Consider the following 23,396-nt stretch of genomic DNA (forward strand, 5'->3'; position numbering starts at 1 on the left):
CCGTTCATGAAAGGCCAGTCAGAATTACTCCTAAAGAAGCAAATTATAATGGCCTGACGTGTATGTGGGCTAACAAGATTCAATCCAGATGCATCCCTTGTGGTGCAGCAAGAACTGACTCATTCTTATAATATATGGCCATAAAATGATGGATGTTGGAGCTTTAAAATGGAAAAAACCATAGCAGCTGAAAACTGGAATTACATGATGGCACTGCTTGTACCTGCAGTCTTAGGCTCTGCAAGTGTTTATGGGCATGAAATTATTATCATTAAACAAGATGATTTAAACATTTCTGTTACATATGGTTAGGAACAATTCTCAACTACAGATAAAAGTGCTCTTATTTGGATGTAAATCCCACTTCACTTCTTCCTAACAAGACAGATCTTTCTTTCTCCTACAGAGTTAGTAATTAATTTTTATTTATTATACTGTTCTCAAACACAAAGCAGTAAATCTGTGCAATCGTACTGAATTTGTCAAGTGTCCAAACAAATTTAGGTAAACCTTAAGCACACAAAATATCCTGTGATAAGGATAAGGAATTTCACAGCTTAACTATGCCTTTTGGAAAGAGTCATCTCCTTTGGTTTATTCTCAGTTTTCCAACCAGGTTCGTTTCATGCCCACTAGATTATGTATTGCAGTGAACAGCAAGCAGCTGATCCCTGTCTACCCTCTTCATGCCACTTGTGATTGCACAGATCTCAGTTGTATTCCCTCAGCCACCTCTTTTCCTGACCGCGGGTTCGTAGCCTGCCTAGTTGCTCCTTATATGGAAAGTGTTCCATACTTCTGATCATCCTTATTATCCTCTCTGAATCTTTTCCAGTTTCCACTTCTGTGCTTTATCCATAAAAAGAACTACAGTAACACAGAATAACTGATTTTACCAAAACAAGATAACGAGTGCCAATAAATCAGAATTTAATATGTAGTTAACTGCTGTGACCATACTGTAAATAAGATAAATACTTGGATGAGAAATCGCATCTTTAAAAAGCAAGAGTCAGTGAATCATGAATATAAAACAATTTATAGACATTGTAAAATGGAGTTCAATTACTGTATTAGTATTAATACTTTCATGACAATCATTAAATATTCAAAAGAAAAAAATATGTTGTCACTGTGACTTCATAACTTATTGTGAATTTAAATAATTCCTTACACAGCAACTTCAAATCATAGGTTGACTTTTTAGAATTTAATTACTTTCCTGATTCATAACTTTACAAAGATTATTGGCCCTGATAAATGTCTAAGTTTATAGGCTACAATTGAGGTCGGAACACTAAAAAATACATGTTTCAACCTGATCTTTTATATTTTAAAAATGATATCTAGCTTTATAGTGTCCAGATCCTATATTTAAATTTCAGGCTCACAATATTTCATAATCATTTTAGAAAGAAAAGCAATGGAAAAAATGGAGTTTAGTGAGATTCAGCAGATGACTTTCTGTGAACATGATGGCATCTTAAGAAGAAGTTAGTAATTCAAATATCTGTCTTAAAATACATGTAGTCCAACCATTTTCCAGCAGATTACTTAGTTTCATCATTACATATGAATAAAAATTGTATTTGATGTTTTCATGGGATTTTTAAATATTTTTTTTTCAAACAACTCTATAGTGATTTGTGCTATTTTTCTCATACAACAGCTAAGAAATCTGCTCAATTTGAAGAGGATGTACATGCATTTCTTATTTAAAGATGATTCATTATTTTTAATGATTTAAACTGGTAAGAAATATACCATTAGAGGCAAGTATTGAGAAATATTTTTGTGTCAATAAGAGACAATGATGTGTGGAAAAATATCAGCAGCGCATGAAGAATCAAGTGCAACAGACCAAAGGAAATGTAAAACTGTTCCATTGTGCTAGGTGTGCTCAGACATGCAACTATGGCATTCAATTCATGGCTGACTAAAGCAGCACAAAGCGAGTAAGACCTGAAAGCCCACACTAGTAATTGGAAAAATACATTTTTAAATAGCATTGGTGGAGGATTTGTAGAGCAAGGAAGAAACAACAGTAACAGTAATTTTGACTCTAATTTGTACTGTACAAATCAGTAGAAAGTAAGACTCCTGTAGTCTAAATGAAATAAATAGTGAGGCAAGCCAGTAAGTCATAAGCAAAAGTCAAATTGGACTGGGCCAGTACAGCATGGGAAGCTAGAAACTTTCTGTGATTTTTGGCATCCTGTGCTAGCGCAGAGTAGAATCTAAGGCTTCATTATAAATAATGCGTCTTGCTTTTATGACGGAAAGGAGTCAACCTACCATTTTTAAAGTGATCCAAATAACATACAGGGAGTGTGCTTTACTCTGTTATCAGTCAGTCTCAAACTACATATATATGTAAAGCAATTTTACTCATGTCTAGATATTTTATCGGTAGAGCCTATAATCATTTCAATAACAAAATTATCAACTATTTTACTTTGGATTTCATTTCGGTTTTCTAATTTGAGAAAACTTTGTGTATACACACAAAAATAAAGAAAAGGGAAGCTAAAGAAGACAAAGCAGACAGAGATAAAGTTAAGATTACTAGGTAAATCAAAGAAATTAAGAGGAAGAATAAGTGGAGACAGAGAGAAGATCTAAGCTAGGAAAGAGCTGAGTAAGTCTCTGAAAGTAAAGTCTCTGCCTTTAAAAAGAATACATAAAAAGTCAGGAAGCCAGAAAAGGGTCTAAAAATAGAAAAGGGTGATTCATAACACAGTGTGAAAAAACAACTTTTCACTACTATATTTTGAAGTCACTGAAATGAAAAAAAAATAGCAAGAAATGAGATTAGAGGGGAGAATTTCGGAGTCACTACAGAGGGACAGAATTCAAGATTCATTAAAATTCATAATAAAATGGGAGAGAATCATTGTTAAGACTGAGTGCAGAATGGGGTAATAATGAATGACAGGAGATGAAGACATACAGAGTAAAATAAGATCAGTTTTGGACATAGTTAATTTGAAGAACTAGAAAGGCTTCCTGAAAATTTAAGAAAAGAGGTGAAGTTTTACCTGAATCCCAGTATCGCTGATGTTTTCGCATTCTGATATAGAAAGTTCCTTTATGTTTCCACTGCAGCCGAGGGCTCTCAAGCCCTAAAAAGTTCCAGAAAAACCAGTCTTAAAAATCAGTGCATACATTTACATGTAATTATATTTAATTGGTTAAAATGGTCAATTATATCCAATGCTTGTATATTAAAGCTTCTATCTAAGAATTATATTACTTTGGAAGACATTAAAAAACGATCTTAGAGCATATCCCACAAAACATTATCTATTTTTTACAAATGAAAGGAGGACTGGAGATGTTGTATACATGTGTTGTCCAAAGTAACAAAAGAAATTAATTACAGAGTGGGAACTACAGTCCAGATTTCTCTCCTTCACAAATGCTTCCTTTACGTTTCCATTCTCACATATGCAAAAGTAAATTTCATATTAGTTGGTATTCTTCTTACAATCAAACTAGAAATAGTTCTCTCTATTGACTAATTAAGCTCAGATTCTTAAGTGTTTATTAAAAAGGACTTTTCTGGATCCATCAGAATCTATTAGAATAGTAAGTCTTATTTTATCCACCTCCATTTGGAACAAGTAAACATAAGGCTCTTGTGCACATCCTTCACTTCAGCACAACGCATGTATTTTATCCTTAGTTTTTGCTTGAAGCACGCACAAGGGTTAATAACTATTTGTAGAAATAACTCAATGGAAAAAGCAAAAAAGTGTATTTTCCTATCTATTCAGAAAGAAAGAAACTGAGAAAAGTAGTGTAATGTGAAATACTTCCACAGGACACAAATCAGTGCTGTTATAAAGCAAGATACATTTACAGATCTCCTTAAGATTTGAGGTTAGAAAGAACTTTTCACAAGCAAATCTGTTTTTGTTCTCGTGGGAAGAACAAATATGCAACAGCCAAATAATATGTTAAATTTGTTGCCTTTAAGATTTGCCCATAAGTCAGGGACGTACAGCTGCAGCTAAGGCACAAGACCATGTTTGAAACGGTGCAGTCACACTCGTGTATTCTTACACGAGAGACTAACCCCAATTCAAGACAATAGGGAAGTGATAACCTTGTAAATCCCTATTTTAGGAGTGCAAAAGGATCAGACGATGCTTTGTGCTTTCCTGCTTGTGCACCAGGGAGAAGGACCATGTTCTGGTCCTTCTAAACTTTCTAATTTGAAGAAGAAATGAATGTTTGATTTTGTAAAATGTATTCTAATATTCACAGCAGAATATCTGTGTGCTGCATATCAATAAAGTAAACTTTACTGAAAAACAAAAGTTGTAATTTTATTCTATAGGTTTAATAAATTATCTACAATTAGGCAGCCAAGAGTACTGCACAGAGAGGAAATATCTCGTTGAAAAAACAAGCATGTGTAAATAGTGTCTGGAATCCAGATGTGGCCATTGTAATAATAATGTCAGAAGAGTGCGGCTGGAGTTCAAATTTTGCAAATTCCTGAAACCTCACAGGCTGAATAAAAACAAAAAATGGAGTAATGAAAAAGGTTTCCAATCCTGACTGCTTCTGAAAACAAAGAAATTTGCATTTTTCTCAGCACACACAGTTATGTGGTGACCATTACTTTCAATAGCTTCATGAACATCTACCGATTTCCAATTTTTGTTGACCAAACCATCCCTATTCAGGACGAGAAATAATCATGTGCTTAATCTGCAAAAGAGTTTATGTCAGAACTTCAGGTCCTTACAAAGACACTGGTCTTTATGGGCATCTTTAGGGGGGGGAATTTCTTGCTGCATTTTTGTCATGTAAAAGTGGCACCACTTTACTGTACTTGATATATCAAGAATATTATAAATACTTTTTTGCTATATGATGACCAAACCTGGTATTAATCCAAAGCTAATTTATAATCATTTTAGCTGACTACAGTGATTCTGAGTTACAGATCAACTACATAGTATCAGGTCTAACTATTTTTCACAATAAAACTCAAGGTCTCATTTGAGATGTTTCATTAATATGACTAAATTTGACAAGGCAAAGAGTGAAGACATGGAAGGGAAGGAATGCCATTATGAACTTAATTGTCACTTACATAGAAAAACATACATGAAACTTTCACCTTTCCAACAATAAACCTCTTCAAGCAAGTTCTGCACAGGAAATGTAATCTATATGAAAATGTTAACTATTATTTTTAAATCTAACATGCATGTAAAGTAGCCAATTATCACTAATTCTATTAGACTGATTTATTCAGAAGTATTTCCTGATAAATGACATCAAGGATCCCCATCCAGGATTCTGACCTATTTCTGAGACTTTTATCTTCTATACTAAGCCTCCAGACATTTGTAAAAGATACGGTCTGAGCTATCATATTACCATTGGAATTCCTGGAAATAGATGCTAGCAAAACAGACACTATGCAGCATACAGAATATGTTCATCCACTCTAATGTGTTTTCAAAAACATACTTCCTCTTTAAATTAAAGAAAACACCCCTTGTATTTTGGAGAAATCTTTCATTGCTATGGAAAAAGGGAAGACTTTGTCCTGCGTCTTTTGTATAGCATGTGTATTACCTTCTCCATTTAGAAAACACAGTGAAAAGAAATTTCTTACTCTTGTCCAATAGCTGATTTTTTTCAAGCAACTGAGGTATATATTTTTGTTGTGTTTCATTTACTTTATTATGTGTAGCATACAATCATGTGCAGAACATCATTTATTATCGTTTCGCATCATAGGCTTTGTAGATGAGAAAATGACTATTTCCTGTACCATCTGGTGATGGGAGATAGATCCATGAAATAGGTCCAAAAGTCATCTGAGGCTATGGCATACCGAAGGACAATTTTTTATTATTTATGTCCACAAGCTGCCAAGCTATGCCTTTCAACTGCAGACTGCAATGAATGTATCGTCCCTCACTAACAATAACCACGTGCTATATTATTTTCAACTTCTGAGATTTTGGTTCGCATATCTCTTTGTAACCTTAAAGGTCAGCAGCTGTAATGTATCTTAGTATGTGTTTATGCTCCAGAGAAATACAGATGTCACTTCTTGTTCATTCCCCAAATCAAACAGATTGACCTGAAAGTGACTCCAGTCTTGGAAGACTCTTGGAAGCTCTTTAGAGGTATCTTCCACCTTCCATATGTGAGCCATTTAATTGGAAATGACTCAGCTCATCCTCTAAAATGTTCAGATTTCTGCGTAGATTAGCCACACTCAGGCCCCAGTTTCATGGATCAAACATTTTCTAGAAGGGAAGAATGTACCTCACAGTGTCATTTTGCTCTTACATACTAAGTATGGCCATTGTATTGGTCATCATTTGGATGTGATGATCCTGGGATCTATGACTGAAAGACTGGTTAGCTCACTTGAAAGGACTTTAGCATCAGGACTACAAGCGACTGATGCCTTGGAATTGAAAAAACAGCACACTTGTTTGTCCTGTTCTTTCCCCTAAGACAATAAAGACAGAAGTTGAACCTGCCTAAAGTAGAGAAGCATCCTCCTAATCTAAATCATGTAAGATCAAAGTTCGGTGGAGGAGACAGAATTTTACAGAGGGGATAGAAGGGAAAGAGAGAGAGTTCTCTAACCAGAAGATACAGTGGCTGAAGCAGGGAAAAAGGCTTTAGCTCAGTGAACGGAATCAGAGTTCTCCAAAGGCAGAGCGCAAGCCCTTGTGGACCTGTGCGTGGTATGCCAGAGGCAAAATTATGTAATGAAACTCACAAAGTGAATCTGCCTGCATGTAAGTACTTGAAGAAGAAATATGGTTTCAAATACAGAATAGCAAAGCAAAGCGAGAGTGATCTGTAAAGACTGTCTAGAGTAAGTGCTGTACTCAAAGGCGCAACTGCAACTCACCCAGACCTACCCAAAACTAGTTCTACCCTAACTAGAATAGATACTAATAACAATAAATATGTGCCAGAACAAAGCTCAGTTTCAGATAGCAAAAACCTGGAAAATTGGTAAGTCCTTAAGCAAATAATCCACAATGATAATAGCTATTGCAGCTATACTGTTACCAGTCCCTGAGCTCATGGAAAAGCCGGTCAGACTTGTTTACAAGAACTGCAAAGACTTTTTTTTTTTTTTTTGCTGAGCAGAAATCCCCCAACACGACTTCCTGTGAAATACATGCCAAACTCAATTTCTATACGTAACCAGTTGTGGCTAGTCCAGATCGTAACTTATGAAATACAGTTGCAAACATTTCTTGATACTAAGCCTAGACACCCAGCTTCTACTGTAACAAAATGTCCTCTAAAAAAATTGAGCACAATTTTCAACATTGCTAACTACTTCTAATTGCTATTGGTTTCAGTTGGGACTTAGAGTATTAGCACACCTGGCATCGATTGTAACGACTCTCTTAGTGCTAGTATTTCCTATTTCCATGTAGACCTAAGCTTCCAGATCTTCAGGCCATATTCTCTCTTTCACTATTTCCCTGAGCAAACTGGACTGCAAACATCTGAATTTAGATCTTATTCAATGTATTTTAATATTTCCTCTTCCCTGCCTTGGGAATGTGTTTCCTGTGCGTGATTCGTCACTCATTTTTCTTTGAATCAAATTTTACAGTCTCTTGCTGGTTATGCTTATTAGACCCGATAATAAGCTTTTCTTCCCATCCTTTACAAGGCTCCTGCTCAGTCCCACTGTCTAATTTTCTAACAGATCAAAACGTGGAACGAGGCTGTGGATTCAAGTCACCATAAACCTGGAATCCACCGATGGCACAAAGCACTTACTCTAGATAATTCCATAAAGCCAAAATGTAACTTTTTTTTCCCCTCTGTGGTCTATTAAGTAACTTATTATTAAAATATTAGCAAATATTTATGTTCCAGCCTAGCCTTCAGGAATAGCCAGGATCACAGAATCATTGTGTATAAACACATAATAAAAGGAAGTAGAACTGTTTATATATCCATATAACCACTCCTGCAGTGTCCATAACGATTACAAATTATCCTCCGCTGAAAGAGTAACTACACATAGCCAGCATGCAAACAATCTGTGACTGACTTGATGCCACAGGTGATAATCCTTCAGGAGGCATTTCAGTCAAAAGACAGAATAGGGCCTTAGATATAATGAGAGAGAGAATGTCATGCATGGGAGTCATTGTGGAAGAAAGTATAGAAACAGCTGTGGTAGACAATTTCTTCATAGACTCTATTTCATCTCTGATTTTACAAGTGTATCAGGATTCTTTCAGTTTAAATTTTTTTTTTTTTTTAATGTTTTGGGCTAGTTTATTCTCTTTCATTAGTGTACTGCACATAATTCACCACTGATCTTAACGTAAGTTTCTCAGAGTCTATAATGGCTAAAATTTGTTTTTACTGTTAGATGGTATAAAGTAACTTAGGAGTTAACTAATTCTCTTTAAAAATTCCTTTGATTGTTCTTTGCTAGGCTTTTTCTAATTGTCTGAATCCTGCTTGACTTAAGACACTTTCTTCATATGTCCTAACATTTCTACACTTTTTTTTTTTAATATCCCATGAAGATGGGTGGTCCAGACCATATGCATTAGCAATTTGTCTCAGAATGAGGCTAGCTAGGCAGCTTCACACTTTGAGATCCTCAGACTTGGAGCAAAGTTTCCAAAGCCGTATCACATAGACATCAGAAAAAAATTTATGACATTTTAACAAAATTATGGAGAGCATGAGAGAGCAAATTATGGAGAGCTAAAGCTCGTAGCTAATACGGCTTCTCTAATTCATGGAAGCAGTTCTACTCCGTCACTGGGACTGCTTTTATAAGGAAGGCATACATGTTTTGGACCTAAGTGCAAGTGTCCTCATCTCAGTAACAGAAGTTTAAAAATCTTGCAAATATTTTATATGTCTGTACAACAATATCAAAATGATTTGTAATTACAATATTATTTATTAATTCATAGAAATGTTTTCAATACTCGTAACCCAAGCTCCTCAACCCCCCAAACCCTATGGTCTCTATGCCAAGGAGTTTAAGAGCGCAAAAGGTGAAAGAAAACAATGAGGGATAGAAGGCTAGCTAGAAAAAAGGGAAATCTCTGGAAGAATTTAAAGGTAATTCTTTCAAATAACTGTATATTTTTGCACTGTCATTGTGTGTTTGTTTTCAAAAGAAATAATATAACTAAGGTTGCAAATCTTGTCATTTCTAAGTCTCTGTTTTAAGTTGTTTATAACTCTAAGAAACCTACTTCTAGTATTTAGGAAATGATAAAAACAGAATAACTATCTTTCCCACTATTAAAAAAGTTACTGAGACTTTATCATAATGGATGTTTAGTTTTGTAAAAGAGAAATTATTTGTTTATGTTTGTTAATGTATTTTATATGAATAGGAGCAATACAGTCAAAGCCCTAATTAGATGAGTAAAAGAACTTATTTGGTATCCCACTAATCTGTTATATGCATAACGCTGGTATCCTCTTCACTGGATGACATTAGGCTTTGTTAATCAATGATCTTTGATTGTGATCTAGTAAGACACTTAACCATACATACAACCTTAAGCATGTGATTAATTACTTGCCTTAATCTAGATTCTGTTCAGAAATTTGCCTAGAGAGTTTTTATGTAAAATGTATAACTTTCTATATATAATACCAAAATTCTAATATACACAATAGTTATATTTTATTCAATTATTTCCAGTCTTTCTTTAGACTCAGGACAAGGATGATAAACGTCTCCAAACACGGGAGAGAATAGCAATATTTTTCATATTAGCACCACATTTTTTTTCCTACTGTGAGTCTAAAGGGTACTGTAAATATTTGTCTAAATTAATAAAATCTCTTGTTAGGGACAATTTGAAGTGTCAGTGTATTTCTTCAAAAGGCAACAACTTCCCTGAATGAAAGACAGGCTGCAACAGGAACATTTCACCTTTAGGCACCAGAGAAACTACAGAAGAGGAAGGTACCAACAATGGAAAAAACTTTCACTTTGACTCACGCTCAGTCAGTCATCTATGAGGCACGAATCTGTAAGAAAATTTGACTCTGCTTTTTCCCCACCATCCTTCCTTTAGATCTATGACAGCCCAGTTGCAATAAATTCAGCTCGCCTTTGCTGGGCAAAATGATTCTGCCCTCGCTTGAGATAAGACACTAACTTAAAGAAATATTCTCCGATGTAGTGCAGATCTATGTTGCACATTCAGTGTGTTTCACACACGGCTAAACTCCAAATAGCAGGACAGCAAAAGCAACAGCAATCATCTACCACACTTACAGGAAAGAATATGAACTTTATAATTTCTCATTAGCACAAGGTAATTCTGTTGATTATCGCACATAAAGCATTGTCTTCTCTACTACAGTCTTAAAGTAATTTGGCCACAGTGCTTACAAAGTCTAAATCGAAAGGCATATTAATTGAACTTAAATTATATGCTAATGAAAATGCATAAAATAAAAAATAAAATAAAAGTACACAAAAGTAGCTTATTATAAAGCAGACTGTGAGATTTCCTTTCTTCAAGCAATGCCCTAACATTTAAAAATGTATTTATTATGCATAGGTGAATGCTATATACTTAAGCACAGCAAACGGCAAAAAACATGACAGTTTTGTAGCCAGTACCAGTAATTAAGTCAAAAATTACAGGAATGATTAACAGTCAATTTCCGGGTTAATTTATCTGTCTTGTGGGAGGGAGGAAACTCAATGTTTTAGAAAAAGCAGCGTAAGCAAAAGCGCTTGGATTATTGCCGAGGGCATGGGTTGCGCTACATGAAAACTACAGGAAGAAGCAACACTATTTTAAAAGACTAGCTGTGGCAGACAAAGAGAAAGAAAATGTGTACATTGAAATTTTGTGGAACGGTAATTCTTACTGTTATAAATTTCACTCAGATAAACCACACTATGAAAAAATATGAGCAATGATTTTATGATATTTTAAATACATTAAATCCTCTTTGTTTTTCTAACCCCTTTGTTTTTCATTTTTATTTTTAGGCCTCCATGAAGGATAAAGAGTTTTTAATTACATTTGAACAAAAATCTGTGAATTTTAATATTTGAACAAAATCTGCGTTAGAGCCAAACAATTAAGCTACTGGTCAGAATTCTGTTTGAACAGTGACTGATAAATATTCTACATGACAAGAGTTTTCTTTATGAAGTTTATCCTAGATTTCTGCGTTCAGTGAAAAATGTTTGCCTCAAATGTAAGAGGAACAGCGGATTTGGCTCTACATCCTGTGCATAAAACAGGGTCTGCCAAGGACATCTTATGTAGAGGGTCTGCTATGTTTAACCTGGCTCCCACACTTGCTATGGCGCTTTCCAGGGTCTTAGTGACTTGACACTTTGAAGATACCTTGTTACAGAATCACAGAATGGTTGAGGTTGGAAGGGACCTCTGGAGATCATCTAGTCCAACCTCCCTGCTCCAGCAGGGTCCTCTACAGCATATTGCCCAGGATCGCATCCAGACGGGTTTTGAATATCTCCAGCGAAGGAGACTCCACGACCTCTCTGGGCAACCTGTGCCAGGGCTCTGTTACCCTCACAGTCAAGAAGTTTTTCCTCAGGTTCAGATGGAACTGCCTGTGGTTCAGTTTCTGCCCGTTGCCTCTTGTCCTGTCGCTGGGCACCACAGAGAAGAGGCTGCCCTCATCCTCTTGACACTCCCCCTTCAGATACTTGTACACGTTGATGAGATCGCCTCTCAATCTTCTCTTCTCCAGGCTGAACAGGCCCAGCTCTCGCAGTCTTTCTTCATAGGAGAGGTGCTCCAGCCCTCTCATCATCTTTGTAGCCCTAATTAGGGCTTAGTTAGTAATTCTTTCACTAGCAATTATCTTCTAGACCACAGTGTAAAGCAGTGCCTCCATTAGAGGATTTTCATCATAAATCTATTTCATGCAAAATATAATTTTTACAAATTTTAAAGTTCTAAATATCATTTTTTTTCAGTTCCCCTCAGGTCTAATCATCCTGGAGCAAAAGATTTCTGTTTAACAAACATTTTCTTCAGATCGGTAGCACAGTTGCAGCCAAACTCCCTCCTTCTGTCAACTTCTGTTTCTCTGTCTAAGGTGAGAACTGTCCAATGTGAGAACTGTCCAGTGTGAGAATTAACTTTTACTGAGTACTGATGATATATGGACTAATATAGTACTCTACATTTCTAAACTATGCTTTAATGGTATTGCAACTCCACTGGGTCATATCCATGCAGCTTTTTAAATAAATGGATTTTGTTTGTATTCTTTTCAGAAAGCCTAGATAGATAACAAACACATTTACTATTCTTTTAGCATACTTATACCATATCTGAGATACTGGTTCCAGAGATATCAATCGATATCAATGAAGACATAGTTCCCAAAGCTTCAATTCCAGCATCAGTCACATTTTCACAGTAACGCAGATTTAGGTAGGTCAAATTATGACATCTAAATTAAATAAAAAACAAAAATGTCAGCTTTTGTTATGGAAATGCAGCACAGGAATACATTTATGCAATAACCCTGGCTAAGTTTTTTTTCAGGGGACCACTCTAATCCCAGGTCATTATATTCTATTTATTTTTAAACTATATTATTGACACCTAGGTTACATAGGCACTTCCAAAGATTACACTCATAATGGGAAAGCGTTACAAGTACTACAAATGATGAACAGCAATCACATTAAACCAAAATATGGAAATCAAGATGTATTACAAAAATATACATATTTTTGATTAGTTTAATGCTTGACTTTTCCCCATCTCTAAATCTCTCCTATCTTGCACAGGAACCTCAAAGCTCACTACAGCCACAGGACGCTGTGGCTGTGCCCGCATCCAGATGCATTTATGCAAAGAATGGCATAGAGCAAATGAAGAGACATTGCCCCGCTCTGCCAGTCAGGACACGCTGGCCAGAAAAGGAAGACTGAATTTTACATCTTAAACGAACTCAGTAAACTATATATTCCCATACTTGAAGCAGAAGACCCAAGAAATGTGACTCCTCAAACAGTGCATCTGTGCTCAGAGCCTTATTAAGGGTAACACTCTATCAGTATGATCAAATCCGTAATACCTAAGAGTTTCTGAATCATTACACCAGAAATTCACGTTGAGTTCTAAGTAGAAAAGCATAAACAAAAATTTTAGAAAATTCCTCCTCTGATACTATTTTCTGTTGACAAATCATTACACATGAACACCATAAACTCTTACAAAGTCATGTAAAAAGTTCCAAAATATCAAATCCTTAAACTGAATATTCAGTGTTTCTGTAGAGGAAAACCAAGTTTTCTCTGTATTTTGAATATATGACTTCAGAATTATATTATTAGGTCATTTTGGACCTTGATAATTCTTCTTCTGAAGTAGATCTGAAATCTATTAGGTCATACATAATTTCTCTGAACCATGATTCCACATCTTTTCCACATCCACAACACTATGTTAAATCCTTCTCACTGCTGGGTAGATAAGAACAAAAGGCGTTAAGCACTTATTTGCAAATAATCAAAATAACTGTTCTAGTGTGCAAAAGTGCAGTAAGCCATAAGTCCAGCAAGTATGCTACCCAAAAGTATGCATATTGAAAAGATGTATGTGATCCATCAATGAAACAGAGACGTTGTTCCTCAGTTTACAGGCAAGCCTGCTACAGTTATTCACAACTATTGTTACTAAAGCATAAACGACTGTCTCAAATCTTCTTTTGCCATGTTCTTTACTTATCAATACCAATAATCCTGCTGATGAACTGAAGGTGAAGAGGTTTAGCAGTAAAGTCCTTTTCGCTTGTTCAGGCATGAGCATTTATTGAGTTTGCAAAAATGTGCCTTTGACATACTAATCATTCAAAACAATTTTGTAACTGACAACAATCATTTAAGATTTTTTTTTCCTAAAATCAAGACTTTTCAGGTTTCCGTTTTTATATTGCTGAATTCCTTTTCACACAGTGGATCATTTTAATACGTTCGTAAGGCCCAAAAGGACTAGTAATTTATCTAGCCCAATTTTCTGTATGTAATGGGCTGTATAATTGTACTCATTTATTAGCATATTAAGAACCGTAACACTAAAAATACAAGAAAATCCTAACAACTACTTACACCAGAATACTGTACAGGACTATGGTACCTTTGTGCTATTTCTGTGACAGATGCATCAGTGACACAAACACAATTAGTCAAATTCAGCTCTCTCAGGGTAGCACCCGAAGAACCTTCTACAAATGGCCTTATACCTCCATCACCAATTCTAAAAGAGAAATATAAGCAATATTCAAACACAAAATATGCATTTTTTTCATACTCCATAGAGTTCAATATACAATTTGATTCAGCAGCCTACATTGCAGACAAGCAGAAATTAATACTGATATTTTTTGAAATTATCTTTTACACCTAGAATGGAATCAGAAGAATTAACAGTTCAATTAGAAAGAGGCTCTTTGTAACTACTGAAAAATAGAACGTTCTGAAAAAAAGCCTGCTGGAGAGTGTGACAGCTTCCACTGGAATCCCACCCTCAGGTATTGTAAGACCCAAAAACGTAGAGCATGGAAAACATATCTAGAAAATAGCAAAAGCTGTTTAAACATTTCAGAGTAATATTTGTATGAATGTCTGCCTTTGTTAATTTAAGTAACTGAAATAATTTAAAAGAAAAATGATCTCCTAACACACAAGCAAAAGCGTGGATCATTGTACACAAGGAAGATAACAACATACTTGTATCAGGAAAACATGCCAAGAGTATGTTTTGAGTTACCATATTGCCTGTCTCTATTCTTAGCTGCCTTTTTACTTACATCTCCGCTATTTTTCAGTTCTAATAATCGTAACCAGTTAATTTTCTTTCTCCATTTTTCTTATGCAATCAAATAGTTCCTGTAATTTTAAGAAATCTGAATTGTTAGATTTGTTCCTTCTGTCTCTTTCATTTCTCAAAAAACGTTCTGCATGACTTCAAAGTTTAGAAAAAGTTAGACTCTTAGACTAAGATAAAATCTCAATGAAAAAGAGAAACTGATCAAGAACATTACGATCATATAAGCTACACATTTCAAAAATCTGTTCTTAATTTCTATCGCCAGTATGCTGCTTCCCTTGATTTCTGAGATAATTACCTAATTGTTTCTAATTCACAATGTGACATTTTATAGCAACGTACTGCCCAAACAAGAGAAACATAAACACAAATAATTCTTCTTTTGTAGTTTGATATCTCTTTTCTTGAGAGAAACTCTTTACAAGGTTTAGATTTGTTACAATCTATATCTTTGCTAAGGCTGAAGCTTTTACAAATGTCTGCAAAAGTAATAAAAACTATTCTAGAGTTTTACAAGAGCTTTATAATTGCTTAAAAAGTTTTGGTAAAGGAATTCAGCAATTCTTTAGCATTTCATACCATGGACACGTACAAACACATACTCACACCCCAAGAAGCCACTTGGCTAGCAGACTGGAAAATCCAGCCGTCTGAATGTTAAACCAGAAAATTCAGGCAGCTGTCCCATCTGCACAACTGAACTACCACCATGATGTCATAGTATTACTCCAGCACTTCTCAGCACATTTACAAGAAATGTTATCAAATTTTTACATAGCATCAAGAAGCACAGAAAGTAGTTCAGCTACATATGAAAGCAGAATCCCTAAAATTTAGTATGACCTCAGAAATTTTAAGATAAGCAGCAATTCTAGCGCTGCGGCTTTTGTCTTCACCAATGAATGGATTGTTGAAAACATGTTACAGGAGCAAAAAGCTACATGCATAAAATATTTTTTAAATATCAAGGTATATGCATTAACATTGTAAGAAATTATTTTTAACACTGAAAGATGTGCTAAAGGGATGTATGAGGAATATAATTATCTTTCCTTAATAAAATTTCTTTAAATGGTTTATAGAAAAATGGATGTGATTTAGTACCTTATGCAGTCTGCTAAATTCAGTACAAGAATATACTTCAATGGTGCAATCATCTTAAGACCAACATCTGTGATCTTTTGGCAATCAGCCATATGAATATGCTTGATGTAAGGGCAGTATTTACTGATCAACTTGAAACTTAAATCAGTAATTCGATTATTTCCTGTTGAAATAAATACACAAAGATGCAAGTTACACATTAGACGTACATTAAGGGCCTGACCCAAATACCCACTGAAAACGGCTGAAAGATTCTTACTGACTTAAAATGAATTGGATGAATTTTTAAAATACACAATTCTAATAATTTTGTTAAATGTTATACTAACCTTCAATGCCGACCTTGACAAGTTTACATTCGGCAAGGGCTTTAAAAGTTGTGTCAGATAGATGTGGGGAGTCAAGGAAGACAACAGACATAATCCGCTGGCATTTTTCAGTCAAAGCCTTTAAAGGGAAAAAGGTGAAATAAAACATTCATATAGCTGTGCTATGTCACACAATAAAAAATCAGCAATTGTTCTGCTTATAATACTTAATGTTATATTTTCTAACAAAGTTATAATCCATTTTCAACATTAACTTCTAGATAGTGAGCACTACATAAAAAATCAGCTGAAATTCTATATGTATTTATTATCACTGGGAACACAAGAAAAAGAAGTAAGCAACTGGAGGCATGAAGCATGGCTGACACCTGAGATCAGTGATCTGGTTAATAATTACTTTTGCAGAAGCCTGAAAAAACTTTTCCCATACCATGGGCCCACTAGGCTTCACATATTTGTGCAGACCTAATTACTGAATGGGGAGTTCTGCACAATAATCAGTAGCCATATACTATAATCTGTTCCCACATATTATATTTAACACAGAAAAAAATGGATAACTCTCATTTATAAGCCAGAAGATCATATTTCAGTTACACTAACATGGGAAAAGAAGAAAGGACACTTGAAAGTTTCTGAAAATGACTGTTAACAAGATTTGTAAACATAATTAGATAGCAGTTTTCAAAGATGTTTTAGGAGAGAAATTTTCCTCTAAATTGTATGTGCATAACTTTCCTTAAAGTTGGTGGACAGAGCAGCCCAGCTCAAATACCTCAAAACAGATTTATTTTCAATTTCTTACTTGAATACATCTGTCTGTGAGAGTTGGCATATCATTGATTAGCAAATCCTGAATCCTACTGCAGCCATTGGCAATATTTCTGAAGCCATCAACTGAAATCTGAGTAAGAAATAAAACATTTATGTCTTAGTAAGTCTAACAAAAACCATAGAGGAATGGCTTGAGATATGTTCAATAGTTTAAAATTATTTGTATCTAGACGCTCACTTATCAGGAAATGTATTAATCTATCTGACCCAATAAAAGAAAAAAAGGCCATGAGCTGTACATATTATTCTAATATTTTAAAAGCATAATCCATATCCAGTATCTGTTTCGAGAATGGGTCATTTTTAAGCAAGTAAGAATAAGGCACAGCAGTTTCCACAGTCAACGCCATTTACGGGAGCAGCAGTGAATGTCATTGACATGTCCTGCTACCTTTGTTTTGCCAGCTTTATGGTGAGGCATTCACATGTGGCACATGCTCACATCTAGTTTGCAGCAAGGTTCGAATCCATACTGTGGTAAAATATCTTAATTTTTTTTTCCAGATCCGTGGTAAAACAGCTTAACAATTTTTTCCTAATTTGTACACAGTAAAGTATGTTACTGACAGCATTAGTGATATGCATGTTTGACATGCCATGCTAAGGAGCTACACAGTGGTTTACTTTCTCTATTTACATTTTATTGTGTACCCCTAGTTGCATTATACATGACCAGTTTACACACATTCAATTAAATGATGACTTAATTCGATCACTTTAGTGATTATTTTTAAAAAATCTAAGCCAATGCTAGATTCTCCACACCTGCCCAAACCTCACAGCTTTTTTTATCTTCGTAAGCTAATAAAATCCTAACATCCAAAAAAGATTTTTCTTCCAACAACCAGGGTTCTTAAAATGCACAGACTACATGTAAATTCATACCTACAGTGTGCATCACCCACTTTAAAATTACTTCCCTTTAAAAGCATGTTCACTTTCCATGTGTACAAAAGGAGGATTGCACCAGGCATCATTTCAGTTCCCTCTCAACTACAGAATCTCAGCACAGTAACAGCTCTGGGAACGAAGGGTAGGATGCTGGATAGAACTTACGGACTACAGATTTTGAAGAATTCTAGTTACAGGTAAGAGCCTCTCTCCCTTCAAGAGATAGTCAAATGTTTGCTGAAATTGAAACAGCGTACAAAGAAGGATCTCATGCAATCACAGCCATAGGCAGTTGGGTTATAGAATCCTTCACGCAGGACCACACTACCAACCCTGTATACTCTTTGATGAATATTCAGGGAAGGTATGAGTTGGACACATGGATTTGTCAACTGAGTTTACCCTCTTTTTCATCTAGGGAACGTATTCTTCAGCTGCCCAAATTCCACAAATATCAATTCACTTCGGGGCATACAAAGTAGTTCCTTTGACATATAAACCAGTTTCCTTTTAGGCCCAGACTCTACAGACAAAATAGATGTGAACCATCCCTCCATGTGAAATAGTCCCCCTTGATACTCACATGTAGACATCTTGCTATTTCCCAGGGTTTTGAAGGTGGGAGGATCTCACACAAAGTAGTACAAGGATGTGGCAAAACTGACTGTCAGTGCTGGTTACCATAAAAGTGCTAAACAATGCTACTTGACATTTTAGAAGTTGAAGGTTGTTTGCATGAAGAGTCATAACACACATAATGATCTTGGGTAGCTCAGCCTCTGCCCCCCCACACTGAATTGCAACAGGAATTTGTTGCAAAACAGCCATAAAAATGCAGCCTTGCGTATTCTGCTGAGTACCAAAGAAGGCCTAAAGAGATAAGAGTCCAAAGGAGGAAACTTCAACAATGAAGTGCACTGGGATGGACTCTTACTGTGACCCCCCCCCCTCCCCCCCAGCTGGGGCAGAAGCCTGACTTGCTTAATTACATAGCTTAAGGGGAGCAGCTGCAGGGGAAAACACAGGCTTTGCTTATGGCATATATGTTGTGTGACAGTGGACACCTTTATCAGACAGGAGTTAGTCACAGCAAAGCAAGCCAAAAGCCATATCACCCTTCACACTTCATTATGGTGGCAGTGCACCAGAAGATGTTTCCAGTTCATGCTCTTGCAGCCTCCAGCCTCTTCAGCACTTTTGACCACCCTCCCCAGTTACGTATCTACTAATGGAATCAAAGATCAAGCTGGCTTTCCTTCCCCTCTGGCACTGGGGAAGGTGTTTAACTGGCTAAAGTTGTGATTCTGTCTCTTCTTTCTGCAAACCCATTTGGGCTCTTTGTGTGTGTGAGGATTTTTGTTTTTTTCTGAACTGAGTATCGGGATCTAAGGCCAAGGCAGACTGCCTTTTCTTTTCTGGCAGAATAGCACATCTTTTAACTTATGGCCAGTCTTCTGGCTATCTAATTATGTTTACTGTCTTCTATCCTATAATGAGTATGTTTTCATTTTTTTCCTCTGAATTTAAATGTTAGCTTTGGAAAACTAGATTACCTAACATTAAGAATTTGAGAAGGTTAACATAACTTTACCAGAACATGCCATTTTCAGTTATACTTACTGGTCAGACTGAAGAGATTTTGTAAGATTAAGTTCAAATGTATGCACCAGTTGCAGATCAGTTAGAACTTACTCCTATGACTGCTAATCAAAGGAAGGTATGGAGCTTACAGGGTTCTGCTGCCAAATTTGTTACTGATGATTGTGTTAACAGTTAAGGGTACCTACCTAGCTTGGGTACCACAGTTAGATGCACAGATAGAGACAGCAGGACTACAAGATCCCTCATGCCTAGGCAACTAAAATTCAGAGGCAAATACAATTAAATGAGGGACCATAGTTACATTGCATCTTGGGTTTAGTTATCTATTGCTTTGAGTAACATTTAAAAATATCACTGCCTGCAAAAAATAAATGCAGACTCAGAAGCCTATTTTTAAGCCCTTGTTTTGAAAATGTTAGCTGTTATGGTTATCCTGAACTGTGAGATAAGAATTTGGGGGTTTACAGGTCTGGATAACTGTAGAAGAGGAATGACGGTTGAGAGGGACTTTAAAATCAGAAAAACAGGTAGGAAAATGCTAAGCCAAGAAAGTGCCAATAATACTGAAGATGATAAGAAAACAGACTGCAGATGCTAAAGCCTTTGCTTACTCTTCTGAAATTAGGAATATAAATCAGATACCTACGTTAGACAGTTATGATGCCTAAAATGTCTATTTAGCAAATGAAGAGCAAGAAATACTACGAGACAAGTCAGACCAGAAAAAGTCTGAATCATCTCCGGACACTTCTCTCCCCCTCTAATTGCTATATAGATAAATTAAGATAGTTTTCTAGGCATTAACTTATGTGAGAGGCCTAAAATTAAGTGGGATTCCAGTTCTCAAAAGGATAGATAGTAGGTAGCATGTAATTAGATCAAACTCAAGAGATAGAAGTAGCATATCATTTTCTGGAATTCAGTAAGGACTGCAATAAAGTGAACTGTAGTTTAAAAGATTTTTAATACCTTTCCCTAGAAAAGCGCTGTTTGCTTAACAAAGCAATTTGATACCACAAATAGCTGCAATTCAGTGTTTTACTCCACGACAGCCAAAAAAATTATCCTGAAGCAGCCAATAATACCACTGTTCAGATTGTTTTAATTTTATGACTTAGAGAAAAGTATTTTTTAACTTAAACCTTGATAATGGATCTCAGACACCAGCTGGAGGAAGTTCAAATGTGAAACACGCATTCAGATGGCAATCAATTAAGCTAGTCCACATTTAGATCCTGCTGCATTATCATATATATTTCTCTTATATTTCTCTGTACCTGAAATAATGTCATCTTAATCTTGAATTTCTTTTCTAAAGCCTCATTGATTATTTAGGCACACTTCTGGCATTTTTGGAGATAAAGTGTAGAAATACAAAATTTTGCACATGTTTTTGTAAAGCAACTGCCTACTCAACCCACTTGGAATTTCAGTATGCCTCAAGAGCCAACAACTTAACCAGAGAATCGACATCAGGATACATCTGGTATTTAATACTGCATTCTTTGCCCTGGATCAGTAAAATCCTACTTAAACCTCCTTCATCAAACCAACTGTGAGGCAGGATGCTTTGAAGGTCATTATGAGTCTTAGACTCTATAAAACCCTGCTGAACAGCCTTTTGCTGCACAACTCAATAAGATCAATTCATAAATGTATGATTTTCATTCCAAGTAAAGGATCAGAAGTCATTGTGATGATCTTGTATAAAAAACAATTCCTTGTCTGGGAGAACTTCTCAGTTGAATATATAAATGACTGCCTCTTTTTTTCCTAACTGCATGTTAATATAACGTGATCTGAAAAGAAAGTATAGTGAAACAAACACAGTTAAAGATCTGTCCCCATAGATTTAGAAAATGAACACAGTGAAATGATGAAATGTTTGTAGGAATGTCAAAATTCATTTCAGTTCAACTTTTTGTATAGTTTCTTAGTTCCAAAGGAAAAAGAACACACAGAATTTTTATTCAGATTTTAGCTCATCTGTTTCACATACAGTTCTGCTTTAAAATCCCTTATTTCTTGCCTGAACTGGGTGTTTTTTGTGGAATCCACCCTGCAAGAAAGAAAGCCTTCTGCAGCACAGAAGGAATTTTGAAGAGGCACTGTTCTATTATTCTAATATAGTATAGTCAAACAATGCACAGTGGATACAGAAACCTGAAAATCAGTATTCAGACTGAGGAAGCACTGTTGTGGTATACAAGGGGCTATCATCTTTTTTATTCCCAATTTGTCAAAAATAATAAAACAAATTTCAGATGTTTGCCATATTATTCTGATGGCTTGCCTCCAGATATCATTTTTCTTTTAATCTTCCTCTGTCCAAAAAAGCTCATATTGACATACTCCTGGATTAACATATTTCTAAAAATATAGACCAGTGGAGGTGTACCTTATAATAAAGTATTCTTCACTTCATGAGTTTGTAATTGGGAACTGTAAACAATTGCTTTGCTAAATAATAATCATGGCTCAGAGTTTCTCACCAAGTGCTAGCCCCTTTGTGCTGCTTAGTATGTGTAAAGAAGCCAGAATTTGACAGCAGCTGCCAAAATGAGAACTCTTCCAATGAAGCCAGAGCCGGAGGAACGCTCAGATGGTGAAAGCTGGTGAAGCCTACACATTTGCCAATAGCTTCTCTGACACCTTCCAATGACTGCAGCATGTCAAGGAAGGAAAGGGTTATGTTTATTACTTTCCAGTCACTTGTGATCTTTTAAGAATCACAGCCAGCTGTTGTAAGCTACAGCGGCAGACAAGCTGTTCTAATACAGTTTGGGCCAGTTTGAAAATCAGTAAGCCATAGATCTTGGCACCCTCCCCCCCCCCCCCCCCCCCCCAAAAAAAAAAATCCAATTTCTTTGAAAATCTTCATGTTTCTATTTTAACTGAAAATATCTCTCCTCATAGTCTCTTTTATAGTTGTATAATCTCAATCTAGTATGTCAACAAATGACATGCAAATCTTTTATACCTTTTCATCTCTTCAGTTTTGTGACTAATAGCAGGAAATATTCCATCTATTCAGAAGCAGCACAGATAAGAAATCTTATACTTTATAGATACTGCTTTGAGAATAGCAGTGGTGTAACAGGAATTTTGAGCAGGACACAATAGAATCTCTATACTTTTAGGAAATATCATGACAATCTTTAATGAAAATCTTTACTATCCTTGCTATAGGCACCCATCCTTAATCACTGAAATTTCATACAAAAGATCCATACCTATAATTCATTTGATATTACTGTCATGAATCAAAGTAATACTCAAACAGAGGAAAGACTGTCTTGTTGTATGACAATGGACTACAAACTGTGCGCTCAGTTCCCAGTTTTCTGCCTGAGTATGTTTAACAAGTTATTTAAATGCTCTAGCCCTCAAGTTTCCACCAGTAAGATCGCTAGCATAATCACCCATATTATAGGTAGGCCTTCTAAATAGATATTCAAATACTACAGTAACAATGGCTATATAAGTACTCATAGAAAAAGAACTGTAATGTTAAAATGAGGGAAAGAACAGGCTGCTAGCAAATATTGTTTAATACCGTTTAAATGCTTATACTATAATTTCACTATATGTCTCTAGCTAATTCTGAAGCCTTAGCCTTTCAAAAGTTCCCTTCGATTTAGCTCATCCACTGAGGAAAAGAAAATGAATTCTGTCCTATTAACACACTTTCTGCAACAGTGTGCAATTTGATGCTCTCTTTGGTTTCAATTGTTTACTTAAGTATTCAGTCATGACCATTTAAGCATTATTGCAGAGTCAGGGGAAACCC

General features: G+C 35.7%; 1 protein-coding gene across 2 annotated transcripts in view; it reads right to left on the minus strand.

The window, feature by feature from the left end:
* FBXL13 (F-box and leucine rich repeat protein 13) overlaps nt 1–23,396 on the minus strand; it is a 106,593-nt gene that overhangs the window by 17,150 nt on the left and 66,047 nt on the right. For both annotated transcript variants that reach the window (XM_068927977.1, XM_068928044.1), the window contains exons 13-18: nt 17,085–17,183; nt 16,280–16,397; nt 15,951–16,113; nt 14,154–14,273; nt 12,333–12,459; nt 3,039–3,122 (exon numbers count right to left, since the gene is read on the minus strand). In XM_068927977.1, coding sequence (XP_068784078.1) covers nt 3,039–3,122; nt 12,333–12,459; nt 14,154–14,273; nt 15,951–16,113; nt 16,280–16,397; nt 17,085–17,183 — 711 coding nt within the window. The remainder of the gene's footprint in view (nt 1–3,038; nt 3,123–12,332; nt 12,460–14,153; nt 14,274–15,950; nt 16,114–16,279; nt 16,398–17,084; nt 17,184–23,396) is intronic.

Source organism: Struthio camelus, chromosome 1 (assembly GCF_040807025.1).
Source record: "Struthio camelus isolate bStrCam1 chromosome 1, bStrCam1.hap1, whole genome shotgun sequence".
Taxonomy (NCBI): Eukaryota; Metazoa; Chordata; class Aves; order Struthioniformes; family Struthionidae; genus Struthio; species Struthio camelus.